Source organism: Ciconia boyciana, chromosome 1 (genome assembly GCF_034638445.1).
Source record: "Ciconia boyciana chromosome 1, ASM3463844v1, whole genome shotgun sequence".
In the NCBI taxonomy this organism is placed as follows: Eukaryota; Metazoa; Chordata; class Aves; order Ciconiiformes; family Ciconiidae; genus Ciconia; species Ciconia boyciana.
Genome location: NC_132934.1, coordinates 57,709,781 through 57,729,518, shown reverse-complemented (window position 1 = coordinate 57,729,518; position 19,738 = coordinate 57,709,781). Strand labels below are relative to the sequence as shown.

General features: G+C 46.4%; 1 protein-coding gene across 3 annotated transcripts; it reads left to right on the top strand.

The window, feature by feature from the left end:
• The first annotated feature begins 33 nt into the window (after positions 1 to 33).
• On the top strand, positions 34 to 9,620 carry MIEF1 (mitochondrial elongation factor 1). Of its 3 annotated transcripts, none has more exons than XM_072868776.1 (6): positions 34 to 175; positions 1,041 to 1,163; positions 1,357 to 1,505; positions 1,658 to 1,838; positions 3,856 to 4,118; positions 5,217 to 9,620. In XM_072868776.1, exons 2-6 carry the CDS (start codon positions 1,073 to 1,075, stop codon positions 6,021 to 6,023), a joined length of 1,491 nt encoding a protein of 496 aa, XP_072724877.1. In that variant the 5' UTR covers positions 34 to 175; positions 1,041 to 1,072; the 3' UTR covers positions 6,024 to 9,620. The 3 variants fall into 3 exon arrangements, with proteins under 3 accessions (XP_072724877.1, XP_072724886.1, XP_072724893.1); XM_072868792.1 differs by having other exon boundaries at positions 89 to 175; positions 1,116 to 1,163; XM_072868785.1 differs by lacking the exon at positions 1,041 to 1,163 and having other exon boundaries at positions 37 to 175.
• The last annotated feature ends 10,118 nt before the right edge of the window (positions 9,621 to 19,738 follow it).

The window sequence follows — 19,738 nt, the reverse complement described above, 5'->3', positions numbered from 1 at the left end:
AGCTCCTTTTGGCCCCACTCCACTTACTTCCCTCTTCTGTCCAAAATCCCCTCGCCAACCAAAAGAGATGATTAAAGCTCACTGTCCACCGCTATCTTGAAGAAGTCCGGAAGGTGCTTCCACAGGCACACCAGGAGGGCTCTCCTGTTCTCTTTACAAATGTATTAGGTCACAGGTAAGTCACAAGGATACAACCATGTTCTTCGTGCTATTATTACAGTTAGCTTTGTGAAAGTGCATTTTTTTCTGCCTAGGGATGAAGAGTGACTGGATTCCTGGTTCATCGAGGCAGGAACATTCCTCCTGAGATTATAGCTTGGCCTTAGAAGAACCTAAGGGCAGTTTTAAACCACCCAAGTCAGGCAGGCTCTGAACCTTTGAAACTAACTCAGAAAACAGATCTCAAGTCAGGTTGGAAGAGTTTCCTGGTGTTTTCATGTGGGTTCACTGAGGATCCACCTATGGGTACAGCAGTGGCAAAGTGTGTTTTACACGTGTAGTTGGCCAGGGAGATTCTTTAAATTTAAATATCAAGATGAAGTTAAATGGGAATTGGAGGAAAAAAAGGTACATGTGTAAGAAAATACTGATGTTCATATTATAGAGGACTTGTATGAGAGTCAAACCCACCAGCCTTGAGGGCAGGAATAAATGTCCAGTGAAAGCAAGGGAGCTGTTCCCTTTGTGGTGCATTGTGGTTTCTGCTGTTGATTCTTGAGTGCCTTTGAAGTACCTGGGACTAGCCATTGTCCAAAAATGGGTCTGGGAGTGGATGCTCTGAGACTGCTTGTCAACTCTTGGGAAGATTCTGATCTGTTATGGACAAGCAGTTGACCATCCCTGCATTGCCCCTTGTGTATGAGCAAAATTACACGCATTAGATTGAGAATAATAAAATAAATTGGCATAAAAAAGCCATGCTTTGCTTGAGAAGCACAAATTAAAAGGAAAATACCTGAATGGTCACAGAGTTTTACATAATATACAGGGTTTTATTGCAAAATATTGCTGAAGTAAATCTTACTTTCTTTTTTAAAAAGCATTAGGTGATTGCAGAATTAAACCTGCTTCAATGATTAGAAGCCCCACATCAAATTCAGGATGTTTTTCTTCAGGTCATAAACGGAGCTGGAAGCAAAGAAATGCTGTCATTGCAGAGCTTGGTCAGTACTGTTCTGGCACGTCTGGGAATAAGCAGCTCCTCAAGGGAAGATAATTAAAGGGGCTGCAGGGCTAGGTGGTCCCTTCCTATGGCTCTGTGCTAAGACCCCAAGAGCTGTGAGTGTGGGGTGGAGGAGAAGGGAGCGAACTGTTGGTTGCATGTTTTGACCCGTTTAATGCTCCTGCTCATTCCAGGTGAGATGGCAGGCGCTGGGCAGCGCAAAGGGAAAAAAGATGACAACGGCATCGGCACAGCCATCGACTTCGTGCTGTCCAATGCCCGGCTTGTGCTGGGCGTGGGTGGAGCAGCTATGCTGGGCATCGCCACGCTGGCCGTCAAACGGGTGAGCATGCAGGGCAGCGGGGTGGGACTTGAGCATGGGGGCACTGGAAAGGAGTGGGAAACAAGAAAACCCAGGATGCTGGCACTAGGCTGAGTAAAATGCAAATGGTGGGCCCTTAACGACTCAAACTGTGCCTGGTGATGTTGCTTTAGATGTACGACCGGGCAATCAGTGCTCCCAGCAGCCCCACTCGCTTGAGCCAGTCGGGAAAGAGAAGCTGGGAAGAGCCAAACTGGCTGGGCTCCTCTTCACGCTTGCTGACCCAGGACATGAAGACTAACCTCAGCCGCTCGCTGCAGACCCTTCCCACTGATCCTTCGGCCACAGACACAGGTAAGGAGCAGCGTGATACTCCTGCAGTACAGAATCATCCAGGCCCATAAAGCCTGTATTCATTTAAAGGCATGCAGGAAAGAGAATACTCTGTCTAGCCCAGGATTTTGATATTTTTCTTTTAAGCAGGTGTACTGGTAACTTCAACAATTAGAAGTCGGATTGGGAACTAGTGAAAAATAGTAATCTATTTACATTCTTCATTCCTCTCATGACTTCATGGTCTTAAGCTTTATTCTCCCTCAGTGTTTTCTCTTTCAAGCTGAATACTTATCTGTGCAATCTTTCCTGATAAAAAGTAATTCCATTCCTTTCAAGATCTTTATTGCCTTTCTTTGGACCATTCCAGTTTGTGTCTTTTTAAGAGTGGAATAGTCAAATTGTGATGTACTAGTAATTTAAAACAGTATTTCCTATATTATTTCTACCATTTTCCTAATAATTTCTGTAATGCTGTTTGCCTGTTTAGTGCTGCTTATCACTGAGTTAGTCTTCATCAGGCTGTAAAAAGTGACCTGCAGTCTTCTTTCTGAGTGGGATAATAAGTAATTTAGAGTCCATCAGTGTTTGTTATATGTGTTTGGTTGGTTTTTTCTTATCAATTTTACTTTCTATCCCTGGTCACTTCAGGAGATTTACACTTGGAGATTTGAAATAAAAATCAGGATCAAGCTTTTAACTTGATTTCCAGATTCTCTGCAAGAAAGTCAGCTTCAGGATGGCAATGGGATTTTCTGCTGAGGAAATGTTGAATAACTAGACAGCTGTGTTAAATGGGGTCCAGATCATTTGACTGGAGTCCCCAGCGATGAGGACTGAGGAATAAAACCATTGGTGATGGCATCTTGCATCTTGACGTAAAAATAAATTAAAACTTAAGATGGAAAAATAAGTTTTTTCATGAACAGGCAATGAAGTCTGGTTCCCTATGGTTTTGCGGGCTATTTCCTTTTCACACAAACCCTCAAATCTGTCCAAAAGACCCCAGTGGGACAAGAGACAGCAGCTGCTGAGGTGGGGCGAGATGGGTCTGTGTGCAGCTTGGTCGGCCATTCCACATGTGCTGCGTGGCCAAATGCCTGTTGCCAAACAAATGTGCAACAGCTGATTGCCTTAATGGGGTTACTGACTTGGGGGCTTCTCCTGCACCCATCAAGTACCACAGCCCTTCCAAAGATCTCTTAGATCTGTAATTGTTCCTTATTCTTGTTGATAATTTCTGAAACTCTTGGTCCATATTAAGAGAAGTCTGAAAGATAGATGGGAAGCATTGATTTACTTCTTTAGGAAACCAGTCAGAAGAAAAGGGGCTTAGAGAATCTGTGCAGGTTAGACATGGCTTAATAATGGAGATGGCAGCATAAAGCATTGTGTTGCTGATATGTGCCTAAGAGTGTGCTCTCTGCTCTTTAGCCAGTGAAAGTTTGAGGGAGGTTTTCACTGGGGCTATGGTTGCGTGAGCTCTGCTGGCAATCTGTCAGTTCACCATCCTGATAAGTGTTGATCAGAGTCCTGACAACTGTTTAATTTCCAAGTGACATGATCTTCTCAGATCTCATACTCTAGTCAGGACTGGGTTTTGCTGGTAATTTGTAAAAATTCATTATAATGTTAAAATCTTAATGAGATAGTGACGGTTGTTCAAGAGTGCTTTATCCACTGGTCTGGCATCATATTAAAAGCTTCTGAACTGGTAATGGTGCTGAATTTTTGATGAAATTGAACTGACGTACTGCCCACATAGCCATTAAAATTACTTCCTTTTACACGACGTTAGTCTTCTGGTTAAATTCCAAATCTAGTAACTTGTTTTCATCTGGTTTGATTCTTGTAGGAGTATCTTTTGAAGTTTCTCAGTACCTCCCTTTTAACTGGTACCTCTGTAAACCATGCAGAATGTCTGCTGAAAGCTTTTTGAGACCTAGGAGGCTGCACTTTGGTGCTGCAGATTTTCTTTTGCAGATCAGTTCACAGTGAAGCACTGCAGACGATCAACAGTTTTCCTTCTGTCTTGCAGACTTTTTCCGACCCACAAAGCCCAAGCCATCTGCCAAGAGGAGTCAAGTGGAGCTGAAAAAATCCCGCCTTCGTCTGTCTCTGCAAGAAAAGCTCTTTGCTTATTATCGGAGGAAGGTAGCTATCCCAGCGGATGAGCAGGCCCGGGCCAAGCAAGCAGCTGTGGATATCTGTGCTGAGCTGCGCAGCTTCCTACGTGCCAAGCTGCCGGACATGCCCCTGCGTGACATGTACCTCAGCGGCAGCCTGTATGATGATCTGCAGGTAATTCCTGGGGCCGCGTGATGGGTCATTATTCAGAAGGCTGACTAAGCAGGGCCATTTCGGGCTTCCCTGTTGGCAGTGCTGGCTCAGCACAACATTCCTCTGTAATAAGGCTCTTGGTGTCACCTTTCCCACTGTGGAGCCAGGCGTTGATTTCTGCAATACTGTTTGAACAGGCATGACCAGGCTGCTCTGGCTTTGTCTGCAAATAATTTGCTTTTTGCTGTTTTATTTCTCTGGATTATCTAAGCCCTTCTTTCCTTCCCCTCTGTCTCTCCCTTTAGCTGTGTTTTTCTTACTATTTCTCTGGTAGACCTTTGTTTTCTCTTTGTCCCTTCTATATCGTTCCAAATACATTATATTCCCTTAGAACTCCTGTGTATTCATGTAGGTCTTCCCTACTCTTTTTTTAATGCACATCAGACCTGGATTGGACAGCAGTCCCTGCTGCATATCTCCCTGATGGCAAGATGCCCATGGCTATAGTGAGTGATTCAGAGGCACACTTTTTTGTTTGAGTCAGAGCTCTGGAATGGAGTGTCGAGTGTCCAGTGAAACTTAGATCTGGGGTCTTAGTAACATTGGTGAAAAGGGATCTTTTAATGACCTTTTTCCAAACAATGTGGCAGACCAGGTGAGGGCAGTAACTAGTTGTAGCATGAGATAATTAAACCATGGCAACTTAAGCTTGTCTAGAAACTTAATACTCTGCCTCCTGTTTTAAATTACCACGTAGTGTTGCTCTGTGCTGGGCCAGCTGCATCTCACATCCAAGGAGTGGACTTAGAGCAATAGGAGGCAAAATGATTCATCTATATGCGGTCCATGTCAAGTCCTGAAGTAAAGGTCTCTAAATAGTACATACCATATAAGCACTAGCTTGGGTTATACCCTGGAGTTGTCCCACTGGCAATGGGAAATAGTCCTTCAGAATGTCTTTTGACAAAGGGAGGCTGTGAATCCCATGCAGAGAGGAGAGTGAGACAGCTGAATCCTTATTCCAAGTTCCTTTGAACAGAAGGCTATCTAAAGGTGGTGAATAAAACTGAACGTGGAGAGAGAAAGCTTGTTCTTACTGACTTTTCTCTCTTGTGAAAGGTAGTGACAGCTGACCACATCCAGCTCATTGTGCCTCTGATGCTGGAGCAGAACCTGTGGTCGTGCATCCCTGGGGAGGACACGATCATGAACATTCCTGGCTTCTACTTGGTTCGTCGGGAAAACCCAGAGTACTTTCCCCGTGGGAGCAGCTACTGGGACCGCTGTGTGGTGGGAGGTTACCTTTCCCCCAAAGCTGTAGCAGACACCTTTGAGAAAGTTGTAGCTGGCTCCATCAACTGGCCAGCAATTGGGACTCTCTTGGATTATGTGATCCGTCCAGGAGCTCCCCCAGCAGATCTGACACTGGAAGTCCAGTATGATCCAGAACGGCATCTTTTTATTGACTTCCTACCATCCCTGACACTGGGTGACATCATCCTTGTGGCCAGACCCCATCGATTGGCCCAGAATGACAATCTGTGGCGACTGAGCCTGCGGCCAGCAGAAACAGCTCGCCTCCGAGCCCTGGACCAGTGTGATTCTGGCTGCCGTTGCGTGTGCCTGAAGATCTTCAAAGCGATATGCAAGTCAAACCCAGCCCTGGGCCACCTCACTGCCAGCCAGCTCACCAATGTCATCCTACACCTATCCCAAGAAGAGTCCGACTGGTCCCAGGACATGCTGGCTGATCGCTTCTTGCAGGCGCTGAAGGGGTTGATCTGCTACTTGGAGGCAGGTGTCCTCCCTAGTGCTCTGAACCCCAAGGTGAACTTATTTTCAGAGCTCACCCCTGAAGAAGTGGATGAGTTGGGCTATACCCTTTACAGCTCTCTGTCAGAGCCAGAGGTCTTGCTGCAGACGTAATGGGGCCTTACCTAGGGAAGTGTTGATAGGGTTTAGCCAAGGTGGACTTTGATTACTGCGAAATATGTCTCCTCCACTTCTCTCTCTCTCTCTCTCTCTCTCTGTCTCCTTTTGGTTCATTATTATTTCCTGCTGTGGAGTTGGTGCTCCCACTGAATTTCTTGGTGCTACTGGTCCACTTCCACCATCTCTGCCCCAACAGGTACCCATTGGCTAGGAAAAGAGGCTAAAACTGCAGGTCTAAGATATTCACCTAAATTCTGCTGATGTTTAAGTGTCTACCAAAAAAACCAAACTATGCACTTCTTTCTCCTGTAGTACACTTACTGTAGTGAGTCCATTTTGGTATGAAGAAGGTGGAACTGGGCTAGTAAATCCAGTGATGATTTTAGCAGACTTGCATTGAGGTCCTTTCCTCCAGTCTGACTTGCCCCATGTTTCTTTTTCTCTGCTGTACCACACTGTCTCACTTTCCTCCTTTTTTTTTCTTTATTTTGGGGGGGGGGTGGGCTCCCTTTGAGCCAGTCATGCAGGGCAGACTGAGTGAGATGTTTTGGATAGGGTTGTTTTTTGTATTTTCAGTGGATAGTGATTACACTGGCAGTATGTAGGGCTGTAGAGCTTGGAATAGGAGAATGCCCATGCCTGTGGCTCCTGCTCCTACGGAGCCTTCTCATCCTTTGCAAGCTGGGTTCAGGAGTAAGGGCTGAGGCTTGTCCAGTCTGCTGCAACATGACCTCCAGCAATTCTCACTGAAGCTGTTGTAGGGGAGGAAGAAACCTTTGTGGTCTGGCTATGTGATGAGGCCGAAGGAGCAGGGCTTGCCATTCCTGCCTAGCCAGATCTGGGTGTTGCTGGTGGGAATGGCCCTGGGAATGGAGGACAGGGCGGCTCCTTAGATGTGTGTCTCTGGCCTGGAGGAAGAGAGGCTGATTATGGGGGAGAGGTGGGAGACACACATGGGAATGGGGATTATTTTTTTTTCATCTTTTCCCCAAGAGCTTATGGCTCTTCTGGTTTATAGGAGGTGGAAGCAAGACTGCGTGCCTCAGAGCTTTGTAATAAGCACACGTAAGCCAGATTCTTACCAGCTATAAGCCTGTGAAGGTGATAGGACTGAACTGGTGTCATCAGCAAGGTTCTGTCCCATACACTGATATTAGGGTACATATGCAGAGCTGGCATTTAGAGATATGTTGGCTTTGCCATCTGCTCTCAGTGTGTGTTTTAGTCCCCTCCCCAGCCACCTCAGAACTGAGGCTGTCTGTCCCCTTCCTCATTCCCATGCACTGACTTTACAGTGCTCCCAGTTTACAATTACTCTTAGAAAGCTGGTGAGGGCACACCTTCCCATTCAGTCTGTTTGGACCTGTTGGTAATGCAGTTCTGCCCACTCTGGTTTACGGCTGCTGTCAAGCTATTCTCCCTTGGCTGCCCTCCCATCTGCTGCTGGACCGCAGTATGGGTTTTGGGGGGCAGCTGCTGCACTGTTGCTATCTCTTACACTAGCCACATGGACTCTGTATGCTCTGCATTCAGCCTTCTGTTCTCCTGTCTTCAAAAAGGAGAGGGAGGGTGTCCTCCTGAGTCTGGGGCTCTCTCTCTCTCAAAAGACCAGCACAGCTATCGTTACAGAAACATACTTGCCTTTCCCCAGCTTTAGCACCTTTTTTTTCCCCTTGCTGTCCAGCCTCCCTAGCCAATGGAGAGGGGGTACTGCGGCAGCAGAGTTTGGAGGGAGCAGGAATGCTTTTCTCCTCCTTTCCTCTCAGGACTTAACTCCCCTTTGACAGAGAAGTTTCAAGGTGAGTTTCAGGAGTGGAACCATGGAGGGGAGTCTTGTTTTCTTTTTAGAGGCAGTGCTGGTGAGATGAGGGAAGGAGCATCTTTCTCAGACAATCCGTCCATTTTAGACAACGTGTCAGATAGTATTCTGTATACAGTGATAACGCAACATTGCATTTTAAATTATTTAATCCTTAGGATACTGGTATTTTCTAGACTGCCAGATGTGTACTTTGAAGTTTGTGTGTGTATATAAAGTCTATAGTCTGTAAAAGGTTAACAGAAATTCCGTTTGTATGATTTTGTGTTCTGTAAGTTTTGCAGCAGTCAATGTTGGTCAGCTGTTGATTGCTCTTCACTCTGGTTCCCAGATTTTTTTCCCCTCTTCCTTTCCCTGCCCTCCACTGCCTTTCTGATGTCAGCCTTCCTACCCTAAAAGCAGACATGAGACTTTGGAGCTTATAGGCTGTTGGGGAAAATTCCCCTCTCTTCTAATTACTTGAAGGTCAACAAAAATATTAAAATATCGGGGTTGTCAGGAGTTACCCATATGTTCATTTCTTCAGTGTGATCTCATCCTCACTTGGTGCTGACTCCAATACCACAGTCTTCATGCAGAGTTGAGCAGCAACATGGTTTGGAATGATCAAAACTATAGATACAAAAAAAGTAAGACATAAGCAGGAGGAAGCTACTGTCTGAGCTGGCTTGAGAACAGTTGCCACATACATATCTGTACATAGAATTTTTTACATGAATGCTTTTACTTCTTCCTGGCAACCTAATGAATTAATATTTTATGGCCGTTTCTTGCTGCTATTGAGCTCAATTTGTGTATCAAATGGAGACTGAAGCTGCCTTTTTGCCTTTTCTTTAGACTTTGCTCCACTTCACTTGACTCACTTCCATCATTTCTTCCCTTCAGTTTTTTCCCTTCTCTGAGCTAGCCACAAGCCCGTTCTCGGGAGGCAGATGCTCACTTCCTACAGGCAGCCGCCACGGTGGGCAATAGCCGCCCTGGCAGTGGCAGTCTCAGCAAAGGCCAAAGATGTAATGTGTCACAGGGACACTGCAACTAGGAGTATTTCAAGAGCAGGGTCAGGCATAAGGGGCAACAAACGCAGGGAAGAAGGAGCAGGGTAAGTATGCAGGAAACTTACACTAATGCTGTACCCAGCCTGTGGGTCAAACAGACTGTTGCAGAGTCTTTTGAACTTGCACCTTTCAGTATTAAATGCAGTACACATGTTGACGTACAGCCCAGAGAGCTGTCTCACCTAGAGGCAGGCTCCTTCCTAGTCAAAGCAGAGCAGGAGGACCTAAAGCTGAATGTGAAAAGGGCAGCTCCCAGCCACCTTCCTGGCAGAGCGGCTCAAAGACAAATTGATTGTAAGAGGCCCAGAGCATGCTTTTGGTTGGTGGCTGCCTGGGCTCCAGGAATGCCTCAGTATAGCTTAGCTCACACGAGCTTCCCACGAGATTGTCGTCTTGTTCCCTGTAACTTGCTGAGCAGTGGGGTTTCACTGCTGCTGAGCTCCAACGCTAATCCTTCAAGTCAGATGGATTTCTTTTCCAGTGTTTAAAAGCAATTATGGAAACAAGAGGCTGCTTTCTGCCTCCTGGTGAACTGCCATTAGGGCGCTTGCTCTTAGCATGTGGGTACTCGCAGTGAGAAGTGAAGAGATGATGCCCCATCTCTCCCAGGCCTGGAGGCTGTGGATTTGCAAAGGGGGAAGTCTAAGTGCATGGTCTGTGACAGAGTGCGTGAAATTCTGAAATAAAATGGCTTTCCACAGTAACTTGGTTGTCACTCGTGTGTTTATAAACAAAGGAGCATCTCTGCTTTTGTCTCAGTGCATCACCTTTATGCTGACATAATTCTGCACCACACCAGTGCTTGGGGACCGACATGCCCCTTTGCTGGTTCACTGCTTTCCCCTTGCGGCGCTGGGTGCTCAGCGCTCTGCAACTTGCCTTGAGAGAGCAATCAGCTCGGTACTGCAGCGTGCTAGCTCCTGGCAGCATTCGCTCCAGTCACAAGAGGATGCATAATTATGGCGCTATGCCTCCCATCCTTTCTCTGATAGCCTGCGTGCCCGGACAGGCACCTGCCTTTCATGTGGCTCCCCAGACTTCACAGGCTTCCATGCCTCTTTTAATATTAAACTTTCCTGTGCAGACTCCCCCGCCCTTGCTCAGTCACACATTGGTTTCTATGTGCCAATCCTCTCCCCTGCCAAATGCGCTCCTCTCTTATCCAAGCATCAGCCTTGAGGCAGTGAGGAAGCCGCTGTGCCAGGGGCCTGTGTCTGGTGTATTGAAGCTCTTTGCAGTAAGACCCAGTTTTATGTGCCTACTTGGGAAGGTGGGGTGGCAGTGTTGGATGTCAAATAAGGCATGAAGTGATGCTGCTTTTGATAGATCCCAGGCTCCTTAATTGTGGGAAGACATGCTACGGTGACAGCATTGTCCTGTGAGACTTGTTTTAATGAGGACTCGGCAATTGACATTTAGCTATTTTGGAGGATATGTTATGATACAAAGGGAGTCTACATCTCTAACTTTTTTTTTCTGATACCCCTTGCCTGTGTTGTTTTGGTTTGGTTTTTTTCTTTAATCTCTTCAGTGGTAGAAACGGATCAGATGAGATCAAGCATATTTCACATCATAATGGAGTCATGGGAACAGCTAAAATGAGCTGCTCTGTCGAATCTGTGCCAGGTATGACCCCCTCAGGTTAATGCCCCTGGAAAGCCTAAAGCTTGCAATACATGTTTAATGTATGCAGCGGTTTGCACCTTTGCATAAAAGCTGTCCCGGCATGAATAGGGAGGAAAGATCAAAAGATATGGGTTTGTTTAATGTAGAGAAGAAATAATTGAGGGGAGTCATGATAATTATTTCAAGTATGGAAAAGGTTGCTACAAAGAAGAAGAGCATAAATGGTTCTCCAGGCTGCAAAGACTCAGTATCTCTTTTGTTCTCAGCCTAATGAACAAACAGCTTAGGAGGAAGGTGAATTTGGGAAAAAGCAAAATATTTTGCGTGCCTTGTTATATAACCACAGTCCTGTCCTGGAAATGAATGTAGCCAAGCTTACATTTTACTTACTTATTTTTACATCTCTTCACTTTAAAAATAAATAAATGAATTCCAGCCTGACTATTCTGTAGCTAATCTTAGGCTGGGGGAGAGAGGGTGACTGTACCCCAAATTTGAGATTATTGTGCTCAAGTGTTGAACTGTATCATGAATGTTTCTTTTTTTCCCCAGATACTTAATCACCTCTGTGGTTTTTTAAGGTTTATTTTAATATTCTAAACTCCAGAAAAGCTGCAAACAGTTGCTGCTTTTTAAATTTAGTCTCATGAAAAAAGGGGAGCCTCTTCCAAATGAGGAGTTTCTCTTCCAGATAAGATAAAATATGTTGGCCCACTACCCGCACTAGGTATGATTCAATGGCTCCAGCATGGCGCTCTCAATCTGGGACTGGATCTTGAAATGTTGGGCTTTACTCACAGATGCAGCAAGCAAGAAATGGGAGATTCTCCCTCCTACCAGTGAAACCCAGTATTGGCTTCCAGCCCTAGGAGGACTTCTGCAGTCTAGACACTTGGGGAACTGTTTGAGGTATCTGGATTTTATCTTCTTTATCCTTGTCAGGCAGAGTTATGATCTGAGTTTATGATCTGAGGGATTCAAGAAATATCCTCCCCCTCTCTTTTTTCTTTTTTTCTTTTTTTTTCCTTAAGAATCAACACCTTCTTAAAATAGCTCTCATGTAACAAGGGTGTCCCCTACACAATCAGGGATAGCACAGTGTAAAAGTTTTACTAGCATACTCTGAGAAGGACAGTGTTATTCACAAGTCACAGAGCCAGAAATGTGGTGGTGAGCAGGGTAATAATATCTTTATAGTACGTGATCCTGTGGAATAATCTTGCAAATGGTAAGGCAAAAGAGGGTGGTCAGACCAATGGGTAAAGCAGGGAAGATCTGAAATCATTCTGTACGTAGAAAGCATTCTTGTCATTTTACGAATAGTAGGAGAGTGGGAGACAGTTTGGCTCACGGAACTCAAACTTTTCATGATCTTAAACTTTCCTAAGTACTCACGCAGAAGTCAGTTCTGAACAAAATCACTTTAAACACACTAAAAGATTGATTATTTTATTTTGCTGCCCTGGTTCAATTTCCCTGGCTCCAGTGGCTAAGCAGCTCTTTGATCTGTCTAGTAACACTCAATACTAAACTTCTCAGGGGAAATATATATATATCAATTCTAACCACATTCTTCATGAAAAGCCTTCTCCATACAAATAATGGGCAAAATTTGCTTGCTTGAGTTTTCAGTTTTGTTTTGGATTTTCTTTTTTTAGGCAACAGTTCCCTCGGTTCAGCACAAGCCCGCCCCTTCCCCTGCCTCTCACTGTGGTAGAACTGTCACTGTTCCACAGAAGCACGGGAGTGGATATACTGTCCCATCAGACATCCCGCTACCATGATCCCAGTCCTGTAAGACTCTCTCGTCTCATTCTGCTCAGCATTGCAAAGGACAGAGACCTAACAGGCAACAGACACAAGGGCATAGATGGCAAATGACGGACTCTGTTGGCTCTTTACCTGTCCCACCACAGACATTACTTCAAAACTCGTAATGCCCTGGCAGGCTCCTTACCCCCTTTGAAAGGCAAGAAGCAATCATTCCTGGAAGCAGTATGGCAGAGAGACATTTTTGCCTTCAAATTCTTGGATTTATCTAGCACGGAGGATAGTTATGGCCTTGGACATAATAACTACCACCACCTATATAGATAACACAATCTGAATTATGTTCTACTCTTAGTTGTTTATAGCAGTGGTGATATGCTGTCAGAGGGCCTGAGATATGCTGAAGCAAAGGTAGTACAATACACAGTAATCCCACAGGCCACAGAGCTGCAGCTCCCACGTTGCTTGTTAGAGAGCATGTTGGCAGGGGTCCCAGCTTCCTGGCATTCAAGTGGAGGTTGGTTTTTGCTGAGGCAAGCGCGTGACCAAGGCACAAACCTCCTTTCCAAATCACTGCCTGTGGCCATGAGAGAGACAGTAGAAAATATCTAGTCCAGTGCCTTTTCTTGAACAATGAGCTAGTGATTTGGATTAGGAACCTTTCTCCTCTTTTTTTTTTTTATTTTGTAATTTATTTCTTATGTAAGAAGAGAAAGTTAATAAAAAGAACAGTGATCCATCTTCAGTCCATCACTTTGCACTGCAAAGGAAGATGCTTGGTGTCACCGGCAGGCTGGACTCCCAAGCCTTGTGGCCTGGGACAGACTTCACCCTTTTGTGGTCAGACAGAGCCTGCCCGGCCTAGGGTATTTCTGATAAGTGCTCAGCATCCAAATCAGTCTCACTGAGACTTCATGACTAAGGTGAATGGCTCAAATGTTACCTTCCTGAACAGTGCCTATGTTGCCTCAGACCCAGAGGAGACGTCTACCATCATTGCAATCCCCGGACAAGGCCTCAACAAAGTCTCACCCTCTGAGTGCCAAAAGAGCAGGCCAGCAGTACCTCCCCAACAGAGCTGGGTTGCCATGGCTGGGTCCTCGGACAGACCTGGCTTTAGTCTCAAACCAGCTCTCTTAGCAGTCGAGCACAGAAACCTCCTCCTGCTAGGAAAATTGCAAACCTCCCTCACCAAGCACCACAGTGATACCAGTAAGAGGGGCAGTGGGTTGAGAAGCCCCAGCACCTACTCAATACAATACTTTGGCCACAAAGTCTTCTTTGAGGACTATTATCCAGCTTGCCCACGGCCAGTCCCCCTGTAATGCATCTGAGGAGGCTCCGCTGAGGCCACCCACAAGCCCATGCGCCAGTGCAGGGAGCAGAGCAGTATCCAAGTCTTCTGGAAGAATATTCCTTCTGACATCATTTGCCAAATCTCCTAACACAGAGACCTTAGGAGGGAAAATGACAGGCATTCAGGAAAAAGCTATAAACTCAGTATCACAACTGCGTCAACATCCGCCAGGAATTTCTCTCTCCTCCTCTGTAAACAAGTGTATATTAAAACAGATCGAAGTCTGCTGGTAAATTGCAGCCACTGAGCAGCTGCTGCCGACAAAGAGCGGAGAAATATTACTGAATAATATCTGCAGTGTTCCTCCCCAGGGACCTGGGGAGCTACAGCCTCAACGGTGATTTATCCCCAAATGAGTTTCAGAGCTTCATCTGAACTACCTTGTTTGTCAGTGTTCCTGGTGAAGCTGCCTGCCAGAATCAGAGACAAAGAGATCTCACATGCACACAAGATATCCCCAAGATTCTGGTTTATTTCATTAATAACGTATACCCATTCACAGTTTCTCTTCCGGGCCTTATCAAGACACTCTGAAGTTACATGAAGTTAAAAACAAATCCCCAGATGGAGCACAGAGAGCATGGTCTGGTATTATCAGCCTTTCATTGTGCATCCCCCCCGTCACTGAACAGAGAGGCTGAAATAACTCAAGCTCAGCTAACTTTTCCACCTGCTTCAGACAAAGCTGCTAGTTTAGATTCCAGGTTCAGGAGTCCAGCATAATTGCCGTTGGACTGATACAGTACAGAGTCCTCATTCTGACGAGTCTGAGGGGTGCTGAGACAGTGAAACACATCCACTGAGGTGGTGACGAGCTGTTAACTCACCCACTGGTGTCTGTGGCTGCCTGAGACGCTACATTCTCATAATCCGTACCTGCTTGTCAGGCCTCGGCTTTTGCTACCTTCACACTGCTAGAAAAGAAGGAATGTGGATTGCCACTCTCCTCTTCATCCTTTTGCACAGAAAGGCACAAGGCACCTGGCATGTGTGACTCCAGCAGATGCTGGTAACGTACAGATACATACATTTAGATATGCACTGAACGCACAGTCTGCAGCGGGGGTCATATTAACTACAGCCCCGTGAAGAACAGCAGTTGCCATGAGATATGTTTCTGTTCTTTTATTGCTCGGACAACTGGAAGGCTTTTGTTTGTGTGCTAAACTGCTCCCACATGTGCTAAGACACATGAGCGATTATTCTTGACCCCCAAGTCCTTTCATCATAATAAAACAAGGCTGGACAATGAGAAAACCAAAAAAATCCCCTGATGATCTGAACAAAAGTCAGCACCCCTTCCTTCCCCTCCTTCACCCCCTCCTCCCCCCTTCACACATATTTTTTGCTAAACATCATTTTCAACCAGTTGTAGCTTTGCTTAGGAAATTCATGCTTGGGCAAGTTACAAGTTAAAACTCACCTCCCTCTTACCACATTTGCACAATGTTTTTACTTGTGGCAGCTGGCCACAGCCTGGCTGATTTGGAGTAACTAAGCCTCTGGAGAGCCATATTTTGCAAGCTATCAGCACGTGCTTGGCATGCCCATGTTTGTTCAGTAACAAAAATGTAGGTGGACAACCAGGATTGTTTCCATATCTGTCTAAAATAATTGAACTGTAAGTTGCAAATGTAAATTGCAGATTTAATCCTTTTTTTTATTAGTCTCATGTCAAATGTCAGTGATATTTACATAACAGGATGGAAACAGAAGACAGTGAGGGGGTGGGTAAGCAATGAATGATTTATTAGAGATTCCATTTGTTGTACTAGTCCAAAACAAATGAGGCAGGGCATATGGCTAACTTATTTTCTGTTTGTATGTAATAAAAGATGGATGCCAATACATCCCAGCCTGATCTTTAATCACATATATTTGCTTTTCAATCTAGTTTTAAAATGGAACGTCTATAAAGCAATCCCTAAAGAGCTTACGATGAGAATCTGGCAGAAAAAATCCTTCAGATATGTTTGTGCCGCATGAGGAGAGAAGCAACCGAGCACTGCGAATTAGCCTGTGCCATAGAGGTTGTAGGTAATTCTCCCTCGAAATTGCTCAAAATGTCTAGCTGCTTTGCCTCATTCCTCCGTTGTGTTTCCCTCGGCAGTCTGTCTCCAGGAAAAATTCTTGCTGGTCTCTGGAAATGCTTTGCTCATTGAAGTGCGGGTAACGCTTCCTGTCCCTTCTGATGGAAGGTTTAAAGGACAGAAATTATCACACGGATCCCCTCGGGGACTTGCCCTCACACTCATCCTTCTGCAAAGCAGGCAATGCCCCCTCCTCCCCAGCCACCCCAGCAGGGCCCAGGGCCAGCCAAAAGCCCATCTGCCCCTTCACTGGGGTACTGAGGCTCAGTGGGGGCCCAAAGCCGCTTGCCCAGTGCCACCATGGGGGTCGTGCACCCTCCTGATGCAGCATCTGCCAGCCCTTCTCCCTGGCTGCGGCTTTCCCAGCACTCCAGGAAAGAGCAAACATCTCCATCTCCATTACTTCTGCTGGTTACCCTCCTGGCCCCAGCAATACATACTCCTCCCCACCTTGCTGCCCTGCTACAGAGGCCCATGAGTACTTCCCCCCCCACTGACAGTCCCTGAGAGCATCCTATACAGGCAGTCTAGACTGTTCCAGGAGATGTTACTATGGAAACATTTACGTCCTCCCTGTCTTTTGTGTACTTAATAACATAGCATTCAGCATGTTTATCTCCGGTATACTTGGTGGTGGAAGAAGAAAACCTCTTTTCCTTTGCAATGTTAACTTTAAAAAAAAAAAAAAAAGAAATAAAGCCCAGATATTGACCTTCCATCTTAATGAGGGAGGAGGGTGAATGGAGGAGTATTAGTTTTCCACCTCCTGGTGCTGTGTTTAGCTGGAGATGGCTTTCTGCAGCACTGTATTTATCAGGGCAGTTCATCACTTCCCAGCAAGGTCACTTTGGCCTCTGTCCTGCAGTGAGCTCTGCACGAGAGCTCCTTTCGCCTGCGGCTGGCCCCTCGCTTCTGGGTCAGGATGGATCTTACTTATTACAGGAGCTCTCTACTGTACCGAGGTACGGTACCCAGGGCAGGAAAATAACATCCACGGTGCTAAAGCTGTTAACGTGTCAGCAGGAGTTCATTGACCATGCACACAAATTAATCCTCATTCAGAAGCCACCTTTTCATGCTGTAAATTCAATTTTCTTCAGAGCTGCAAGACTTCTTTCCTCAATCTCTGAGCCACAAATATATTATGTAAGACTGGAAAGGAACGCTTTTTAGACACTTTTGAGTTAGTAGTGGGTAGCTAGTAGTTCTCTGCTTAGAAAATACTTGTAATTTTCTTTGTACAAAAATTCCTTGGGAATTGTTACTTGGGCTTAAAGAAATGTCTTCTTCTTTTGTCTTCAGTCAAAAACTCTAGCCACAAAGGAGAAACCTCTGACATATGATGTGCAAATGCAGAGAGATGATTTATAAAGGAATTGGGGATGTAGCTCATGAAATTATGTAACAACAGTGATTCTGCAGTCTTTCAGGAAACAGGGAAAAATATGCTGTTCACTAAATGGCTGGCTTCTGGTTACTTGATTTCAGTTTTTGGATTGGGGGTTGTTAAAAATTTCTGTCTGGAGCTCATAACGCAGACAAATTTCCACATAAGTTTACACACAAAATGGAAACCAGGCAGCCAGGAAACAGGCAGATCTGGGTTAAGTTCCTCATTGCATATTTCATTTTTGCTTGCGTGATTCTTGCTCACACATACCCAGAGTCCTTTCAGAGAAATCTATAATTATCTTTTCAAGATGAAGGATTGGGTGTGTATAGCATTTCTGTTTATTTAGCTACGATTATGGTTGTACAATTACCCTTTTCTTTTCACTTAAAGGAGGGGCAAGCAGGCACAGCAGGGGATGTGAAAGCTCTCCCTTTAGCCAGTAAGGACATGCAGATGCTGTCCACCCATCCACCCAGCCAATCACCCACATAGCTTCTTTAAAAGCTGCTGCATCCTCTAAATTTTGCTTTGAAGCAAGATCTCCCTGCTCCATGGTGTATTTATCAGAACAGTCATCTTAGATCACTCAATTGCTACTGTGGGGTTTTCTGGCATTGGAGGACATTTTTCTCTGCCTCCTCCATTTCAATGAGTCATTCCAAAATCTGTGCTTGCTTCTAGACAAAAAAAAAAATCCCAAACAAAAAACCTCAACAAACCAACATGGAGGAAAAATTGCCTTTTTCATTCAGAAGCTCGTGTTCAGTTTACAGATGTGGAGTGACATACTCTGCTTTGCAGTGATGATGGTAACATCAGACTGCTAAAAATAGAAAATGGGTCATGCCCGTCCCCGCAAATTATCAGTCGTTTAATAAGTTCCAGGCAGTTCCACCTGAGCAAATTCAGTGAAGGCCGTGGCTTTACACAAATAGTACTGAGGCCCTAACTAGAAAACAGTGGAGCCTTTTGCAGAAGTAGCCAAGAGCAATTTGACCTGCAGAATGATGATGTTTGAACAAGCAAGGACCCACCGCAGCTCTCAGAGCTGATGGCACGCTGCGAGGTTGGCAATGTGGAAAAGCACCCGTTTGAAGCTGGATAGCTCTGGCACGGTGAGGAAACGCACAGGTACCAATCCTCCCAGCTCATCGGAGCTGGCCAACGCTTGTCTGACCCGAGTGAAATGATGAAGGGACTGAAACCAGCAGAAAACTGTTGACCCTTGTGAGTTTCTTGCTGGATTAGCTGCCTGAGCTGGCTCACTGAGGGCCAGACCAGCTGGTGGGACTGTGTATCCAGGAATAAGGTGGGGGAAGAGGGCTGCCTTCTTTCGTAGCAGCAAATTTAGATCACATAAAACATAATGTGAAACTGCCCTTTAAAAACTTTCCAAAGTGACGCTGCCCTTTACAGCTGTGAGGCTACGTAGGTGATCCATTAATGCTCACCTGAGCAGTCTGAGTAATGTCTGCACAGAGGACAGAGAAGCAACTGTGGCAGCGTGAAACTGCATGGCAGGAGAGGAAGTTCTCATTCCTCAGCTGGGGAATAACCAACTTCATTTTCAGCTCTTGCATAGGTTCGAGGCACTAATTAGACTCATGCTCTCTGCTGCTCAGCAGGACAGCTCTCCAGAGAAGCTCTGCATGAACCACTCCAGGTCGATACTGCACCATGGCTGCTGCGAGGCCGGCAGGATCGGGTCAGACATGGGCGCCCTCATGCACACAAACACACAGCCCATGCCCCGAAGCAGCTGTAATCTAAGCAATGCATGTATGGGGCAGGCAGGAAGGGAAGGCGACACGGCCCTGGGCTGACGCGTTATCTGACGGAGCAGGAGGCCATGACAGCCCACCGCCTTGGCGCTTCAAGGGAGCCATGCCAGCACCTCGGCCTGAGCAGCAGCCACCAGCTCCGGGCCTGACCTCAGCAGGACTTTGTGTAGAGAACAAAAGGGGCCGTTGGAAATTAAAGGGGGAACACAAGCTGCTTCCAGAGGGAAAGTCAGCGAAGGCGCAAGGCTGCGGTGAGAGGTGCCGCCAGCGCTCCAGCCCCCCCTCCGGGCGCCATTTCCCTGCCCAGGTGCTCCTGCTCGCCCCCCTCACCCTTCCCCTCAGCATCTGGCCGCCTTCGGGCCCTGGCCAATGACAGCTCACAGTGCACGTGAACGACTCGGCTCCAGCCAATGACCGACCCCCTTCCCACGTGGCGATCGACGTGATGCCTCCTACGCCAGCGCCCCGTCTTTGTTGGCGGTTAAACCCCCTCCCCGCTCCCCGCGGGGGGCGAGCGTCCTCAGCTGCTCCGATCACGTGACGCGGCCTCGCCTGGCGGGGGGACGACGGAGGCGGATGTACACAATATAGTCCTCCCTCCGCTGCCCCGTCGTGGAGTGGTAGCTTTTGTCGGTGGCTCCTGCGATTGACTTGCGATAAGAATGGCAGGCGAGAAGCCCAGAAAGATAGGCTGCAGGCCGGCGGGCGCTGGTGAGAGGCAGGTGACGCTAGGCGGAAGGACACCTCACAGCCGGATCTTGTTTTGCTGAGCACATATGCTATATAAAGGCGGCGCGCGGGCGGTGCCACCTCATTGT